The 18,069-nt window shown below is 40.8% G+C and overlaps 2 protein-coding genes across 13 annotated transcripts in view; both read left to right on the top strand.

Moving 5' to 3' along the window:
- Window positions 1–11,966, top strand: part of LOC138029101 (NLR family CARD domain-containing protein 3-like) — a 38,729-nt gene extending 26,763 nt beyond the window's left edge. For 9 of the 12 annotated variants that reach the window (XM_068876795.1, XM_068876798.1, XM_068876796.1 and 6 more), the window contains 3 exons: window positions 2,134–2,242; window positions 2,478–2,528; window positions 8,240–11,965. In XM_068876795.1, the coding sequence (XP_068732896.1) occupies window positions 2,146–2,242; window positions 2,478–2,528; window positions 8,240–10,266 (2,175 nt within the window). In that variant the 5' untranslated portion in view covers window positions 2,134–2,145 and the 3' untranslated portion in view covers window positions 10,267–11,965. Of the gene's footprint in view, window positions 1–2,133; window positions 2,243–2,477; window positions 2,529–8,239 lie in introns of all 12 variants that reach the window. The other 3 variants (XM_068876805.1, XM_068876806.1, XM_068876799.1) reach the window with 3 other exon arrangements.
- LOC138030600 (NLR family CARD domain-containing protein 3-like) lies at window positions 10,283–11,340 on the top strand. Its single transcript, XM_068878491.1, has 2 exons — window positions 10,283–10,323; window positions 10,371–11,340. Exons 1-2 carry the CDS (start codon window positions 10,283–10,285, stop codon window positions 11,338–11,340), a joined length of 1,011 nt encoding a protein of 336 aa, XP_068734592.1.
- Window positions 11,967–18,069: the final 6,103 nt, after the last annotated feature.

The raw sequence follows: 18,069 nt of genomic DNA, 5'->3' as shown, positions 1-18,069 counted from the left end.
CAGTTTCAGTAAGAAATTCTTCGAAGGATTTATCAACTTCTGTTACGTCTCCACTAGGCGTGGCCCAATTTCTGTGAAAAAAGGAGTTTAGCATTTCTGCTATATCTGTTTGATCTCCAGCATTTACCCCATTATATTCCATCTCATTAATAACGGTTTTGTTGGACTTACGCGAGGTCAATTCATTGATTGCTTTCCATGTTTACCTTTGATCCCCACGACAATTGTTGAAGGCATTTTCATAATAAGCTTTTTTCGCGCTATTAATTTCCCAGTTCACTTGATTTTTAACCGTTCGAAATTGGTTCCAAATAAATGGATCTTTTGTCTTAATAGCCTTTCTTTTGAGGCGGTCTCTGAAATTCATCCGCTTTTTCAGAATAGCGGTTATCCATGGGGATTTAGAATCTCGTGTCCGTTTGGTCTTAATCGGTGCGTGCTTTTCACACACATTCAGGAATAATTCTTTCCACCTCTTCCACATTAGGATCTTCATTAGGATCATACAATTGCTTTATGTTATCCCAAGGTTGGGCTAAAATGTCCGCATAAAAATTTACGCTATTAAAATGTTTAAACTGTCTATATGTTATCAAGTTAATTCCTTTGGAGAAAGTGGGAATTGATATTTTTGATATGCATAAACTAAACTATGGTCACTCATGGCGATATGAGACACCCCCGAACAATACACATTCTCTGGCCGATTTGTGAAAATAAGATCAATTAAAGTACTTGTAGTAGGTGTAATTCGGGTTGGTTCGTTAATGAGTTGTTTCAATCCATATATGTCTGTTATGTTTAGAAGAGCTTTCACATTAACATTGCCTTTGGATTGCAAATCACAATTTAGATCCCCCATGAGAAAATATTCTGGGTTTTCAGAATCTAATTTCCCTAGTAATGTGTAGGGGGCCTGTATGTGCAAGTTTGAGGAACTTCACCTATACTTTAAACGACGTGGTTGGAAAGACAATTTAGAAAGCTAAATTCAGTGAGGAAATTACTCACTTTTCATTGCTGTCCTTGGCTCGAAGTCTTTCTATCATTCCCCAATTGGGTGCAGGCACTGAAACCCACAACACCAACTTTACAACCTCTGGGAAGAGAAAGAGTTAAATACCCAGGGTATGCCTTTGGCGAAAGGGGTGTTGAACCCTAGGTTTAGCTAGCTAATAAATTCTGAGAGTCCTAGTCCTTCAGTCTTGTATTACAAGCCTACAGCCGTAAAGTTATTTTCTATAAACATGAAAAATCTGTCCTTTGGCCTTGTTTTGAAAATGTTCTTCTTGTGGCACTAATACGTGTAGTTGGATCTGAAGTCCCAAATATAACTTGGAATGGCTCTGCTTTTCAAAAACCTTGTGGCTCAATTGCATTTTTAAGGAGCGAGGATGGCACAGTCGGTTAGTTTGCGGCCTTGGTGCAAGAGGTCCTGAGTTCGATTCCCGGTTCTCACATCCTTGTTTCGACTTCTTTCCGTTCTGCGTAGCTTAAGTCACTTTAAATACCCGTAAAACCGAACACTGATGACGAGGGGGGAGTAAAATGAGCGCACCGTCGACCTCAGGTTTGTCAGTTGAATTACTGTTACGAGTTATCGACGTTAAATATGGTTGCTTTACTTTACTTTTACTTTATTTGGCCCAGATCAAAATCCAGCCTAATGGCTCAGTTATGGTCCACTTCAAAACCTTGTGTGCGTTCACTGAAAACTATCGCGAAATCTGCTTAATGTCGCCCGTTCCTATTGCCCGCATGTTTCTTTCACACCTTTGACTCTACCCTGCCTTCCTTGCCTGTAGTGTACGTTTGGAGTGGAAGTAAGTATGACAGCTGATTTTCCAGTCAGTCCCTTGGTGTGAAGAGTGCATGCACTGAACCTTGCTGCCACTGGTACTTCTGAGCACTGGGCTGGTTCTTACCTCTCCTCCCACCTCACGTCACCTAATCCCATAGCTCTCAATTAAAAAGAAAAGGAATTTTAAAATTGCCTTCCCGGCTTGAACTATAGGTGAACAGGGGAATCTGATGAATGGCTGAGATGCTGATGAATCTTGGTTTTATTTTACATGTACATCATCTGAACAAAACACTGACCCCGTCTCACTGAAATTCTGTTTCCTTGTACAGTGGTGATAGAACATGTCTAAACGGCAAGGTCAGAAGTCAGTAAAGGATGTTGTGTGGAAAACTGTTTTGCAAATGTACCTAGGCAAGAAAACGAACCGTGAACATTCTGGTAATTTTTTATCTATTTACTGATTCATTGTGGATATCTTGATAACAATCATAGGTTTACAAAATAAGACGACTTTGGTTTTAAAAAATAAACAAGCGCACTTTGCAAGTGTGAGATGTAACCTTTCTACCTAAGAAAAAATCATTCGCAATTCATTGTCAAGGAGCAATTTTACATGTTTTGGATTAGGATTGTTTCAGCCTGACAGGAGATTATGTTGTTTGTTTTCCAATAGATCCTGACCAGGCAGCTGCGGGAACAAGCACTCACAGTGATCAGGAACAAGGTACAACTGTATTATTGATACTTGTAATCACTGTAAGGAGTTGTCTGAAATTCAAATATTGGATGGGAGTCTCTTTCAAGTACAGTACTGAGTACCATTTTCTGGCTTACCAAAATTTAAAGACTCTGTAGTGGTTGTAAGAATCTGTCCAAATTTTTGCTATCCACGTATAAAATCAGCAGTTGGTAGTTTGCTTAACATGTGAGGTATTTGAATTTATTATGAGAATTAATTTGAGTTACCATTGGTGCTTAAAGATGTTGTTATGTAGTACATGTATATCCGAATTTGATAGCTATGAAGAATGGCTGCACAAGACTTCTGCACTGAAAGAGAACCATCCATGAGTCGAGAAGACGCAAATGGCAAAGTTGTGTTTCGACAAAGTACGATACATCGATGCTAAACAAGTAGCCAGCTTGAACTATACCCTTAACCCTAACTGTTCCTGAGGCTTAAATGTTCAGTTCTCTTTCACCATCCACATTCTCCCTTATTTTGCATACTTCCTTGCACCTGTTCAATTTACCTTTGTTTCAAAGAGGCATTGTTATGCAAATGAAATTCTGAAGAGAGCTCGGAGCTCCTCTTGACCCACGATTTGTCTAAGAATCTGGACGACATCTCTAAAGCTAACAAAATAGCTATAAAGATTACAGGACAGAACAGAGTGGCGAAAAGCACAAATGCAGATGCGTTGATTACACTCCAAAGGATAATTTTTAATACAGAAGATACGTGAGCTCAGTTGCTTGGGGCAACAAGGGGTGGTACAGTCCACGGTGCTGCTTGTCAAACGAGCAAATTCCAAACCAAAACACAAGATTCTCACAAAGGGTTATCGTCTCGGATAATAGACAACCCCGAGCTAATAAATGCTCCAACGCAATGCATTCTTTCCTCGGATCAATGTGTTTTAATCCAATCTGAAGTGGGAATGTTAACAATTTGGCTCGAGAGATATAGCAGTGCTGTATTTCAAGGACATCCTACAATCTGCAGTGCACATACCAGGCCTGAATAATAGTAGAGTGGACTTGAGTTTGCGCCACTTCAACGACAGAATTGAGGTGAGTCCATCCTGCCGTTTTTGCGTGGCTTACTCGCTTACTTGTTGGGTATTCCTGATTCCCAGAGGCCCAGTGCATGCAAGGAGGGACAACATTCCATGTTCACTGATGATCACGCCTTTGTGGCCTTCCCAGTCATGGTACCGGGCAATGTTAGGAATGTGAGTCACCTGCATGATCCTGCTTCCCAGATGGCTGAACCAACTACTGCTGCGTCACAAAAAAATCGATTACTTCCACTACAAGATCAACTCCAGTTAGACTCCTGGACTGTATCAGGGAGCCGTTTAACGGTTAAGAAATCTAAGCTTGGTCTACGGAGATTCTCAGCCAATCCTGGACTACAGGCACAGAGAAACAGTACAATCCAGCTAGGCGTGCATTGTGTAGCTGTTGCAGTCTGAAATCACCGGATATTTTTTAAGCCCCTGTAGAGGTTTACCTGAATTTTCCCTACTGGGTATACGTTGACAGCAAAACCTACGGCACACTTGACACCTCCTGGTCAGCATTGTCTGCCTCTATTGAATTAGTCACTGGTCGCACGATTGGAAGGCATCACTTGCTGTCAGGTTTTATGAAGGAAGTCTTCATGGGAAGGCCTCCTCAATCTAAATACAGCGCAACCCGGAATGTTGGCGTTGGGGTCACGGTTTACCTGAAATCCATCTCGCTTTATTCATCACATAAACTGAAGGAATTGACACTGAAGGTAGCCACCTTATTGGCCCTTGCCACTGCCCGCTATTGGCATACCAACAGTGGTGTTCAACAACTTTGCATCCTGAGGAGAGAAAGGCCTAGACCATTGTTCTAAAATATGAGGTCAAATGGTCCCATTTATAATTATTCTAACTCAGATGCGACTGACAACTTCATGGCTCTTTCTATCTAGCTCAGTGGCTATGTCCATACACAACCTAGGCCTGATTCTACTGACGCCCAGAAGATTCCAGTAATGTCTACAATTTATCATCATGTCCAGAGACCGACAGCCCGTGGGATTGATTTCTCAGCCGTCATAAATGTTCGTTCCAATTGTGTCAATGATAAACAATTGAGAAATTCTTTCCATTCTATTCCAGTCAACAAGAAACGCCTTACAGAAAACAATCATTCACGTTTGCTTGTTTCGGTCTGTCGCATCAACAATAGTTCTGGAGTAAAGAGCGTGATCTGTTTTTGCCTTTCTTATCTCAAAGCTACATCCGCTGGTATAATAAAGCAATGGCGATTAAATTGTTCACTGTGGATCATGATATTGATGTTTTGGCAGTAAGTGAAACATAGTTTCATGATGATTACTACAATGTAGTGAATATGGGTACCCTGTGTGCTACTGGATAGAGATTCCTTCACAATCCTAGAGCTGTGGGGAGGGGTGGGGGTGTTGGTGTGCTATTCAGAGGTACTCTTCAGATTAACAATATCATGTGTGATACACGTAACTCATGGGCGTGCTGTTTGGAAGTAGTGTTCATTTACGCGTGTTTGTTATCTATCAGCCACCTGGGTCAACTTATGCGCTGTTTTACGAAGAGTTCTCCCTGCTACTGGAGACCACTCTACTTGAGCACCTAGGCCCTATAATTTTCATTGGTTATATCAACTTTAATGTTGATGATGCAAATGACTATTACGCTACACGGTTTGCTAATATCCTAGGAGCTGCTGATCTTAAACAGCATGTTATAGGCATTATACACAAGGATGGCCACACCCTTGACCTTGTTATCACTAGATGTAAGGACTCTCTTGTACAAATTACAAGGGTTTGTGATCCTGCCATTTCAGATCATCGAGGTATATCCATTGCAGTCTATTCCTGGAGAAACCAGTGTTTGCTAAGAAAACTGTTCAAACCATAGACTGCATTGATTGATATTGATATGAATAGTTTCTCCGTAGGCCTCATGGAGTCGCCATTGTTTAACCAGCCTCCTACAGACTTGAAAAACCTTGTTACACTATACAATAGCATCTTGGTATCACTGATTGATAAACGCGCCCCTCTGAATCTAGGTGTTTAGCCATCAGACCGTCTGCTTCATGGTACAAGCCTGAAGTGACAGAGGAGAAAAGAAAGAGACGGCGCCTGCAAAGGAAATGGCTTTCTACTAGTCTACTGATCGATCATGAAAACTAAGTGTACCAATGTAGCGTCGTCAACAACCTTATTAATTATTTAAAGTCATCGTACTACACTTCTATTATCCAGGCTCACTCTAATGATCAAAAGGTCCCCTCCGAGACAGTGAATAAGTTACTTCAGAAGAAAACATCCAGATGTTATACCTCTGCACCGAGCAATGATGTGTTGGCCAACCATTTTGCTGACTTTTTCCATGACAAAATTTTTACCATACGTGAAGACCTGCAAGCTACATTATCATCAGTTGACCAGACACCATATCCTGATGAAATGTGCTTTGCTGAACTCTGTATTTTTGACGCAGTTACTCATGAGGAGGTGAAAGCTTTTGCTTCTAAATCGATCTCCAAATCATGCATCCTTGTGGCATTACCATCTCACATTATCAATGGATGCTTTGACACACTTCTTCCTATTATAACCAGTATTGCAAATTTGTCGCTTTGCAACTGGCATTATGCCTGAGTCTCTGAACCTGGCAGAGCTAAGACCATCTCTAAAGAAGCCTGATGCTTTCGTCCCACATCAAATCTGCCGATGGTGTCTAAAGTTGTTGAAAAGGCTGCCGGCCACTGACCAGTTCACTCGGCATGTTTTTATCATCATCTGGACGCCATCCTATCTTCCATGATGTTCTCCACTACAGAACCTACTCAAGGTCACTCAGGTCAACCTCTCATAAATTTATGCAGGTGGACCGCACATAAACCAAATCATATGGTGATGAGGCCTTTTTTATCGCAGGCCCGTGGCTCTGAATGAGCTCCCTTTACACATTAGGTTGTCTGATAGTGTTAGTAGTTTTAAGAAGGTCCTTAAGACCCACGTATTAATTTTATTTTAATTAATTATTATGATTTTTTTCGGATTTTCTTTAATAGTTCTGTGATTGATCAAGAGCCATAATATGGCTCTTGGATTGATTTATGACATTGTTAATTGAATTATAAATTAATACATTGTGTGGTAATAAATTACAGTTATAAAGATTGTAAAGCGCTTAGGGCACTTAATGGTTAGGGGCTATAGAATAATTAACAATTATTCTTTAAAATCTCGGTAAAGATTCTGCCACTATTCACCTCGATTTCAAAGAATAATTGTTAATTATTAGTATATACTCACGAAGTGATCTCTACAACATTTGCAGACAAAAACCATCCAAAGTTTATTTAATTAACATCTCAATTCATGCGAGGAAAACGTGCATGCGGCACAAAGCATGCACGAAAGTGTTTACAGAAGCTTCAAACATGGAAAATCTAAAATACCTTTCGTTAAAATCCTCGTCACGAAAAGCAAAATGGTCACTTAACACCATTTAACATTTAACATTTAACATCTTTTAACATCATTTAACATTTAACACCGTTTAACCGTTTAACCGCACACCGATGGCTTAGTTGGTTGAGCACTGGGCTGTCACGAGTTTAATTCCGGCCGGACCGACACTCAGGGTCTTTAAATAACTGAGGAGAAAGTGCTGCCTTTGTAACTACATCTGCAAATGGTTAGACTTTCAAGTCTTCTCGGATAAGGACGATAAGCCGGAGGTCCCGTCTCACAAGCCTTCAATGTCAATAATCCTGTGGGACGTAGAAGAACCCACACACTTGTCGCTAAGAGTGGGGCACGTAGTTCCCGGTGTTGTGGTCTGTCTTCTGTTGTGTATCATGGTTGGGAGGGTAAAAAACGGGCCACAGTAATTGGCGCAAGCTGTTGTGGCGCTCTGCCAGCTTGACTGGCAAAGTTAATAGAATAAAAATAAAGTTTAAATCAGCGATCTAAATCGAAGTCTGCTATAAAACATTTTCAGTCAAAGTTTTCGAGGTTCATTTGAAATGGAAATTGAAAGAGCAGTTGGTAAAGGATTCACATGAAATGGCGGAAGTGAGCGTTGGTTTGTTGTAAAACGACCAGTCTTCACGATTTCCTTGCAGCCGTCTGGAACTTTATTAAACATTTTTTTTTAATGTTTCGTACTTACCATTTGCCTAAATCATCGCGTGTTTGAAAAAAATAAAAAAAAAAGTAACCACGACCGGCTGACGTTCTTGTTTTCAAAAGAGAGGCAATCACTTTTCTTAAGACCCTAAATACGAGCGGAGATATGGCTTGAGCCATTCACGAGTTGGAAAACATCAAATAACGCAGCGTCGTTATATCTCCGCAAAACAACTGTATTTCTTCAGTATACACTCAGCGATTGCCTTCTCAGGGCTCCTTCTTGTAAAGTGGCAATATTTAGAAACAACTAACATGCTCTATGTGATGGGTTGAGGTGGTCCTGCGGTTATTTAAGGCATCCAAGAGCGCTTAGAGTTGTCACAATCCGAAGTTCAATTTATATATGACTTTCACATATTTCACAATCAATTATAAGAACAGTCGACCTTAATAGAACTAAGGCGTAAGTATCATTGTCAAGTATTCAATGCTGGGAGAACAACGGCGTTTTTATTTTCAAGTAATGCGTTTCTCTCTTTCAGATGCTTTTGGGCCAGTGGCTGACTTTGTCGACGTTATTCGAGAACTGTACAAAGATCGTGAAGGATGGCTTTCACCATTCCCGTGGTGCGAAGAGTTTGGATTCCATCTTGACAACATTTTTACCAGGCTTAAAATGGTCAGCAGGAAAAAACAACGAGGGGTAAAGACTGACTCCATTGTGAACATGTTGGAAATCTTCAAACCACACGAGGAACATTCACAACCCAAAAGAGTTTTGATTGAAGGACAACCAGGCATGGGAAAGACAACCTATTGTAACAAGGTTGCTTACGACTGGGCCAAGAACTGTAAAGCTGAAGATTCGTTTCCTGATTTCCAAGTGTTGCTGTTGTTGAAATGCAGAGACATTACCTCTGACTTATGGGAGGCTATTGATGACCAGCTTTTACCGAAAGACATAAAGAAAGAAGAAAGAGAGAAGTTCTTTACCTTCGTTCGGGACCATCAGTCAAAGGTTTTGCTGGTACTTGATGGATTGGATGAGTTGCCAAGCGATTATTTACCCTTGTATAAAGAAATAATTATAGGGAGAATGCTCTCAAACTGTTACTTAGTGGTTACAGCTCGCCACGAGGCTGGGATAAAAGTACGCAAATGCTGTCACACCCTGCTAGAGGTCGAAGGATTTACTGAAGACGCTGCTGAAGGTTTTATCCGAAGATATTTCAAAACCAAGGACCATCTGGCGAAAAAGCTCTTGGACAAGCTGGACACAGACGAAAGCCTTAGCGGACTAACTGCAAATCCATTAAATACAGCCCTTCTTTGCCTCCTTTGCGAAGACTTCCAAGGAGACTTGCCGGAAGGTAAAACTCTGCTTTACCACGAAATAGTGCAGTGTGTGCTGAGAAGGTATAGGATAAAGAAAGAATTACCAAAAACAGACGACGACCTAACGCAATTATACCACGCTGAATTAAAGCATCTTGGTTATATAGCGTGGAATGGCTTGCTCAATGATGAGATGTATTTCGACGACAGTGCATTCCGAACTGGTACCAGGAACTTAATACCTGAATTGGGATTTCTCTCGGCTCAGGCTGGACGCAGCAAACGAAGACAGAGCTGCTGCTATGGGTTTCTACACAAGAGCTTTCAGGAGTTCTTTGCTGCACTTTATCTCAGTTGCCAGCTTGTCAATGAGGAAATTAGTCCTGATAACTTAGTTGCTGACACAAGGTTTTTTCACGAGTTTGAACAGGTGCTTATGTTTATCTGTGGTGTCTTGGCTCAGCAGTGCAAGGCAAAAGCCATGGCACTTATTGCAAGTATAGCAAGACAAATTAACCAATCAAATGAGGAGGACAGTGATGACTACCTATGGACTGCGTTGAATTGTATCGAGGAAAGTGAAAAAGAACATGGTACCTTTGGAAAAGAATTGGCGCGTTCTCTTGGTTCGCTTCTTGAAATTCAGGGTATTTCGTTTGGACAGCGAATAGATCACAGTGGCGTTCGTATACTGTCTCAGGCAATGGCAGCAAACTCAACGGTGACAGAGTTGGATTTGACTTTTGGTCGAATTGGTGACACAGGTGCTGCTGCACTGGCTAAAGCAGTGGAAATTAATTCAACGCTGACAAAGTTACATTTGTCTGACAATGGAATCGGTGTCTCAGGTGCTGCTGCACTGGCTAAAGCAGTGGAAATCAATTCAACGCTGACAACCTTGAATTTGTCTGACAATGTAATCGGTGACTCAGGTGCTGCTGCACTGGCTAAAGCAGTGGAAATCAATTCAACGCTGACAACCTTGAATTTGTCTGACAATGTAATCGGTGACTCAGGTGCTGCTGCACTGGCTAAAGCAGTGGAAATCAATTCAACGCTGACAACGTTGAATTTGCCTTCAAATAGAATCGGTGACTCAGGTACTGCTGCACTGGCTAAAGCAGTGGAAATCAATTCAACGCTGACAGAGTTGGATTTGAATTTCAATAAAATCGGTGACTCAGGTGCTGCTGCACTGGCTAAAGCAGTGGAAATCAATTCAACGCTGACATAGTTGAATTTGTCTTGTAATGGAATCGGTGACTCAGGTGCTGCTGCACTGGCTAAAGCAGTGGAAATCAGTTCAACTCTGACAGAGTTGGATTTATCTCGCAATAGAATCGGTGACTCAGGTGCTGCTGCACTGGCTAAAGCAGTGGAAATCAATTCAACGCTGACAACCTTGGACTTGTCTTACAATGAAATCGGTGACTCAGGTGTTGCTGCACTGGCTAAAGCAGTGGAAATCAATTCAACGCTGACACAGTTGTATTTAGATTCCAATAAAATCGGTGACCCAGGTGCTGCTGCACTGGCTAAAGCAGTGGAAATCAATTCAACGTTGACATCGTTGGATTTGTCTTACAATGAAATCGGGGACTCGGGTGCTGTTGCACTAGCTAAAGCAATGGAAATCAATTCATCGCTGACAACCTTGAAGTTGAATAGGAATGGAATCGGCGACTCAGGTGCTGCTGCAATGGCTGAAGCAGTGGAAATCAATTCAACGTTGACATCGTTGGATTTGTCTTACAATGAAATCGGGGACTCGGGTGCTGCTGCACTGGCTAAAGCAATGAGAAGTAATTCAACGCTGACAACCTTGGATTTGTCTTACAATGAAATCGGTGACTCAGGTGCTGCTGCACTGGCTAAAGCAGTGGAAATCAATTCAACGCTGACACGGTTGGATTTGAATTCCAGTAGAATCGGTGACTCAGGTGCTGCTGCACTCGCTAAAGCAGTGGAAATCAATTCAACGCTGACAACCTTGGATTTGTCTTGCAATGAAATCGGTGACTCAGGTGCTGCTGCACTGGCTAAAGCAGTGGAAATCAATTCAACGCTGACAAAGTTGTATTTTAATAGAATCGGTGACTCAGGTGCTGCTGCACTGGCTAAAGCAGTGGAAATCAATTCAACGCTGACAACCTTGGATTTGTCTAGCAATGAAATTGGTGACTCAGGTGCTGCTGCACTGGCTAAAGCAGTGGAAATCAATTCAACGCTGACAACCTGGGATTTTTCTGACAATGAAATCGGTGAGTCAGGTGCAGCTGCACTGACTAAAGTAGTGAAAATCAATTGAACGCTAACAGTTGTATTTTACTAGCAATGGAATCGGTTACTCAGGTGCTGCTGCACTGGCTAAAGCAATCGAAGTGACAGAGCCCTTTGGCCTAGTTGAACGTATTTTATACTAATCGTATTGGCCATTTTTAATTTGATCCTCCCTTGGAGTTAATCCTTGGACCAAAGGTCAGAGCTTGAAAGAATTGTTGCAATGTATATAGAATTACTAGCATCCTTTGAACGAGATTGATACGCCAAATCGGCTAACCCAGTGTTGTACCCAATTTAAATCATGCAGGGTTAAGATTCTTTCTGTATTGTATTCGCATTATAATTAGTAGAGCATTCCCATATAAATGATATCGAAATACCTGGAACAAAACGTTTTATTCTCAAAATGTTTCAGTTTTCAGTGAAGATCCTTTTAAACATTGTACAGCAATCGGCGAGCGATAGTTTAAATTGAACTGAAATATGCGCCATCATATGAAGTATAATTTGTAAGAATTAGTTTTGCATGCATTCAAGGGAGTTCAAACGAAAGTCTCAAGTGAATGGAAAACCTACGCTTGGATGTAAGCACAGTGCTAATCCATTGTTGCGACGCCGCACCACATTAAAGTTTCTGGCTTCCTTGTTTTTAGTTTCTTGGTTGTTTCTTGGAGTCACACGATCGCTTATGACTTTTACTCTGCTTACCCTTTAAACTCGTCATGACTTCCATACACACGCGTATACCCGCCAACAAAATGCATCAGTTTGAAAATGGCTTCCGCCCAGTTCGTCAAACCTTTGTTCTCCAACAGCAGTCCTTCTCAGGACTCTCTACACACCTGGGAGAGGCGACTTTATCATGTTGCTTCATTTTTCATTCAGATAAAGAGTCATTTTTGTTAAAATTATCGGAGTCCCATTTAAAGGACCCTAGTCAGCCACGGCCATGTTTTTGTTGACAGACGGGAGTTTTGGTGATGTATTACTCTTGGGACTTGACCAAACCAAAAATAATCGTGAGAAAATGCGAGATATTTATATTGGCTCACCTATGTTTCTATGACACCCGAGCAGTTGGCAATGAAAACAAGGCGAGATAGTTTCATTTAGTTTAATTCGTTGCTTGCGGTCCCTTGTAAGTAATGAAAAGCACTACTGAGTCTCAGCAAAAGTAAACGAAAGATGGGTTCATATGTCGCGCATGCAATAAACACTTGAAGCATAAGATAAAATGCTGTTATTTTACGTTCCTAGAATTTCTTCGTTTTCAAGTTTACCAGATCTTGAAACGGGTGTTGAATCCAACAAGACGTTTTTCTTCCTGTAAACTAAACACAAGCTGACCTCTACAGTCTTTTACTTTTCAGATGAAAAATTAAGATATGTCGCACGGAAGCTTGCTCAGTTCCACAATACGCAGCTTTATTATCAGTGAAAAAATGAAATGACCAACGTAAAGATAAAGGGTTTTACATATTGTGATAGGCATCAGTATTCAAATGTTCGCCGCTGTGTTCAGTGCTGTCAGCTTGAGCGGAAGACATACTTGACATTATTTGATCAAAAATCATCGAGCCGACAGTGAATTCGCCTTTCGTGATACCTTGCAATGTACTTCAAGAAGTTATTTCTCCACTTTCCAGAAACGGTGATACATTAGCGCTCTCTTGTCCTCGAGGAATCACAATTAAATAATTGCAGTACTCCTTGCTGCCACTCCGAGAAAAGATGGTCCAACAACAATTTCCATTTTCACTCAATGATATGTTGCGGAGAGCAAATCATACATAAATAATCATACAAAATGAAATTCTAATAAAGATAGCTTATAATTCCATAGAAAACAGAATTATTTGGCCCTTTTGATGTTCGATGAAACATTACTTTAACAGTCACAGAATGGCAACTGAAGAGTTGTGGGCGCGCAAAGTAAAGTGGTTGACTAGGGTCCTTTAAGAATTGTGGCACATAGAAAACAAGGCAAGGCTATAACACCAGCCAGGAAAGTCTCGCATCCATGTCTTGATTCTGGAAAGATTAGCAAGGTGTAGGAAATTGAAGTGACGAATACAGTGAGCATGAAGGCAGTGTGAACAAAATGGCGCTTTAAAATATAAATTTGCATGCGCTGTTCATGCATAAGAGTGATGAGATCATGAGATAGAACTTTTTCTTATCACAACCATCGTGCCTAAAGATTTAACGAAACTTAAAACACAGGATCACGTCATTTAATTAAATGTTAACTAAAATCATCAGTTGTTACACAAAACTAAGGCACGTTACTGTTCATTATTCCTGGTCATTGAGCCCGCGAGATACCATTAATCCGTGAGGCTCAGCGCATGCGCGTTAGTCAATTGAGTAAACTCGAGGGGCAGTCTTAAAATACAGTTGAGTCATTTATTGTGGGTTCGTGTGCTCTTTACTGCCTTCAAGCAGCGCTTATAGCAACCGTTACACAAAGTGATGAAACGTCTCGATATGTAACACATCATCACAAGGCTTAACGTGCCTTCACAAAGCATAACTCACGGTGGCAAGCCATAACTCACCTTCACAACGCGTAACTCGCCGTCACAGGGCGTAACTGACCATCACAAGGCGTAACTGATCGTCACAGGGCGTAATTCAAGGCTTAACTCACTGTCACAAGGCGTAACTCACCCTCACAATCCATAACTCAGCGAAAGACGGGGTAATTCACCATCACAAGGCGTAACTCACCGTCACAAGGCCTAACTCACCATCACAAAGCGTAACTGACCGTCACAAGGCGTAACTCACCGTCACAAGGCGTAACTCACCGTCACATAGCTTAACTCACCGTCACAAGGCGTAACTCACCGTCACAAAGCGTAACTCACCGTCACAAGGCGTAACTGACCGTCACAAGGCGTAACTCACCATCACAAGGCGTAACTCACCGTCACATAGCTTAACTCACCGTCACAAGGCGTAACTCACCGTCACAAGGCGTAACTCACCGTCACAAGGCGTAACTGACCACCACAAGGCGTAACTGACCGTCACAAGGCGTAACTGACCATTACAAGGCGTAACTCACTGTCACAAGGCGTAACTCACCATCCCAAGGCGTAACTCACCATCACATGGCGTAACTCACCGTCACAAGGCGTAAGTGACCATCACAAGGCGTAACTCACCGTCACAAGGCGTAACTGACCATTACAAGGCTTAACTCACTGTCTCGAGGCTGACATGTCATAAACTGGGGCCTAAGCTGTCAAAAATCCAATTTTAAGAGTGTAAGCTATGTAGCTGTCGTTCAATAGCCCATTTAACAATCTACTTGAATGTTGTTTCCAGCTTAAGTACTTTCAAAGAACGTTTTGAGAAAATAATTCTAGACCAAATACGCCCAAAACAACGGCATACATTAAAACCCAAAACGAGAAAACATGGAAACAAAACCAACGAAATGAAACCATCGTAGAGTGAAGGAAACCCTTCCTAAGCGACACCTACCTCGTGTGGTTTGGTAAAAAAGCCGGAACGTGGGGTGCCGGGATGCCGCGATGCCGCGGTCTGTGGAAAACACGTTGTGCCGGGGTCTGTGGAAAACACGGGGTGACTAAATAAACTAAGTAACGAAAATAACGTGTGGGCATTGCTAATTTAATGGGAACTTAACTGGAACATTTGAACTGAAATCTAGCAGTAACGTATTGTGCTTGTAAGTTGGTTCTAGCGGTTGAAAATTCAAGATATATTAATGGACAAAGGTTGACGGAAAAATGGCCGTTTTTATGATAGAGACGTTAAAGTCGTCTGAGAGTATAAAAACGAGAAATAAGACAGACGCATTTAACGTCTTGTTTTAAGTGCGTCGTTGAGACGTACTTAACAGACGACTTTAATGTCTCAGACGTTAAATGCGTCTAGTATAAAAACGGGACGCCCTAACTTGGACGCATTTAGCCCTGAGTCCTTTGTTAATCTGCACTTTGTTCCTTCCTTGCTCTCTTGGTCGACAAGAAAAAACAAGCCATGCGCCGAGGCTAAATCTAGTTCCTCGTCCATCGCCAGAAAATATCCTGATTCCTAGACTGATTTCTGTCACAAAAAATATTTTCATCTGTCCTTCTAGGCGACGTTGAGACATAAATTTGAGTAGCTGCAATTCTGCCACGTTTATTTGCTCATATATTCGTGTGTTAACGTTTATTTGGTGCCGACTTTGCTCGTGCCCAGTGTCTTCCGATAATAGAACCTAGTCTTTTTTTAGCAAAATCTTGTTTTTGTCCGACGTTTAGTTTGTCTACTTTTATGCGTCCCGTTTTTATACCAGACGGCTTTTACGTCTGAGACGTCAAATGTGTCTTGACGACTTTAACGTCTCTAGCATAAAAACGGCCAATAAGCTAAAATACTTGAAAAAAAAACACCTACCAGTAACTAAAACAAGGATCGATTGTTTGCAAAATACAGTTGAAATAACGATTAAAATAACGTGACTATTTCATAATTCTTTTTTCCAAGTTCAATTACAGGGAGAATTTCAATGGGAACTTAACTGGAACATTTCAACGGGAACCCAACAACGTTTTCTAACTTATTTATCAATAGGTTGAAAATCATAAAAATATCAGAAAAATCTATATAGTATAAAAACGTATTAGAAAAATACTCTAGGAAACAGACAACTTTTTTAAAGACATAACCTAGGTATCTGAGTCACGATGGATGGACGAAACTTGATTGGCAACTTTTTCTAATACTGTAGGAAACAGACAACTTTTTTAAAAGACATGTTTCGGCATGCTTATGCCATCATCAGTTTAATGAGTTCCTAAGTGTGAACAGTTATAAAGTCTACCCGGGTAGATAAAAGAATTATTACAAGACGTAATACAAAAGCGGGTACTAATTACAGCGTTACACCAAACATCAAGGTGTAAACCAAAACGTGAGAAAAGTGTTGTAATGCTGCCAGTTTGTTGAGTTCCGGTTTGATCTTATTTATAGAAAAAGCTTCTTTGAGTTTTAAATCAATTGAGTTGCTGGCAGAATCCAGAATACTAAAGCACAAAGAGGAGTATTTGTTGATAAATATGTTAGAAAACGTTATTGTTGGGTTCCCGTTCAAATGTTCCAGTCAAGTTCCCATTGAAGCGGGGTTTTAGGATGGAAATTCTCCTTGTAATTTTAACTTGGAAAAAAGAATTATGAAATAGTAATGTTACTTTAATCGTTATTTCAACCGTATTTTTCAAACGATCGATCTCTGTTTTAGTTACTGTTAGGTGTTTTCTCCCAGTATTTTCAACCTTTTTCCATTAAATATATATCGTATTTCAACCGCTGGAACCAACTTACTAGCACAATACGTTACTGCTAGATTTCAGTTCAAATGTTCCAGTTAAATTTCCATTAAAGTGTGTTTTTTAGAGTAGCAATTCGCACACGATATTTTCGTTATTTAGTTTATTTAGTCACCCCGTCTTTTCCACAGACCCCGGTGGCCCGTGTTCTCCATAGACCCCGGCACCCCGCAACCCGGTTTTTCCACCAAACCCTCTCGGGTGTGAGAGATGTGTGAAATGCACAATGCAAGCAAAAGACAAGCGCTAATTCCGGCAGATCAAAACCTGCCAAACGAACATTAAGAATCCTTCTTGAAAATCTGTTGAAACACTATTTTAAAAACTTTTCAAAAGTTCGTCATTTTTTCGAATAAAATGTAATGAAATTCAATTCCGAGAATTAACCAGTAATAAATAAAGAAAGAAAACCAACCGACAAGGGAGTGGATAGTTTGCCACAGTTGATACTGTTGAAGTTAACGTGGTTTTCCTTCAGTTTTGAGTGATTTTCAACTGTCGTCATCAATGACGTTAAAAGGCCAAAATTGGCTAGATGAAACAGTTATGAAGAGCTTCCCCTTCGTTTTGTTCTCTTGATTTTTTGCACGTTCCCTCATCGCGGTAGTAGCTTGGTGCCCAAAAGGAAAGGTCTCTACAATGCTCCTTTAGACTTTTTCCTCCCGAGTAACAAGTGCACAGGTTACATTGTTAGTGTTATACTTTTATGCTACCTGTGGAACCATGCAATGGAAATTGCGCAGGTACAGTTTTAAAGCACGAGAATATGAACGAGTGAGCGTAGCGAACGATTGAGTTTTGTGATACGCATTAACCGAGAGCTTAAAAATCGTACAAGCATTTTCCATTGTGCAGTTTATCTACCCCATTAATACTGAGATTCTAGAAGTGATTTTGCCAACATCTTATTTCATGCCAGAACTTTGAGTGGTATCAATGAGAAAACCGATTACACTCAGTCAAGTTAAATCAAAAGTACAATGCTCTAAGTTTCGTTGATGAAAAATATTTGTATTCAGATAGCGCACAAAATATGGTGTAAATACGAAAATGGGATAAATAATATATAAAGAATTCAGGAAAAGTTGTCAACTTTTCAAAAAATTCAAATTCCAAGAAGGCGGCTGAATATAAAACTGGCAGAACGATATTATCAATAGCCTGTGTATAGCCGCCCGCTCTCCGAAAAGAATCGGAGAGGAGCATACATTATTAAGTGATCTACGCTGACTAAAATTTGCGTGGCTCATATTTCGTTGGAGCTAAATTCTCAAAATGGTGGTCAATGAGGTAGAGTTCAAACGTGCATCGAAGAGCGTCTCCGATAGTTTTAAGATACCTTGGCTTTATAGCATAGAAGCACTCTTTAAAGGAAAGGATGTATTTGCAAGTCTTCCAACCAGGTA

The sequence above is a fragment of the Montipora capricornis genome, chromosome 13 (assembly GCF_036669925.1).
Source record: "Montipora capricornis isolate CH-2021 chromosome 13, ASM3666992v2, whole genome shotgun sequence".
NCBI classification, from domain to species: domain Eukaryota; kingdom Metazoa; phylum Cnidaria; class Anthozoa; order Scleractinia; family Acroporidae; genus Montipora; species Montipora capricornis.
The sequence above is the reverse complement of the archived record's forward strand: the minus strand, read 5'-3'. Positions and strand labels throughout refer to the sequence as shown.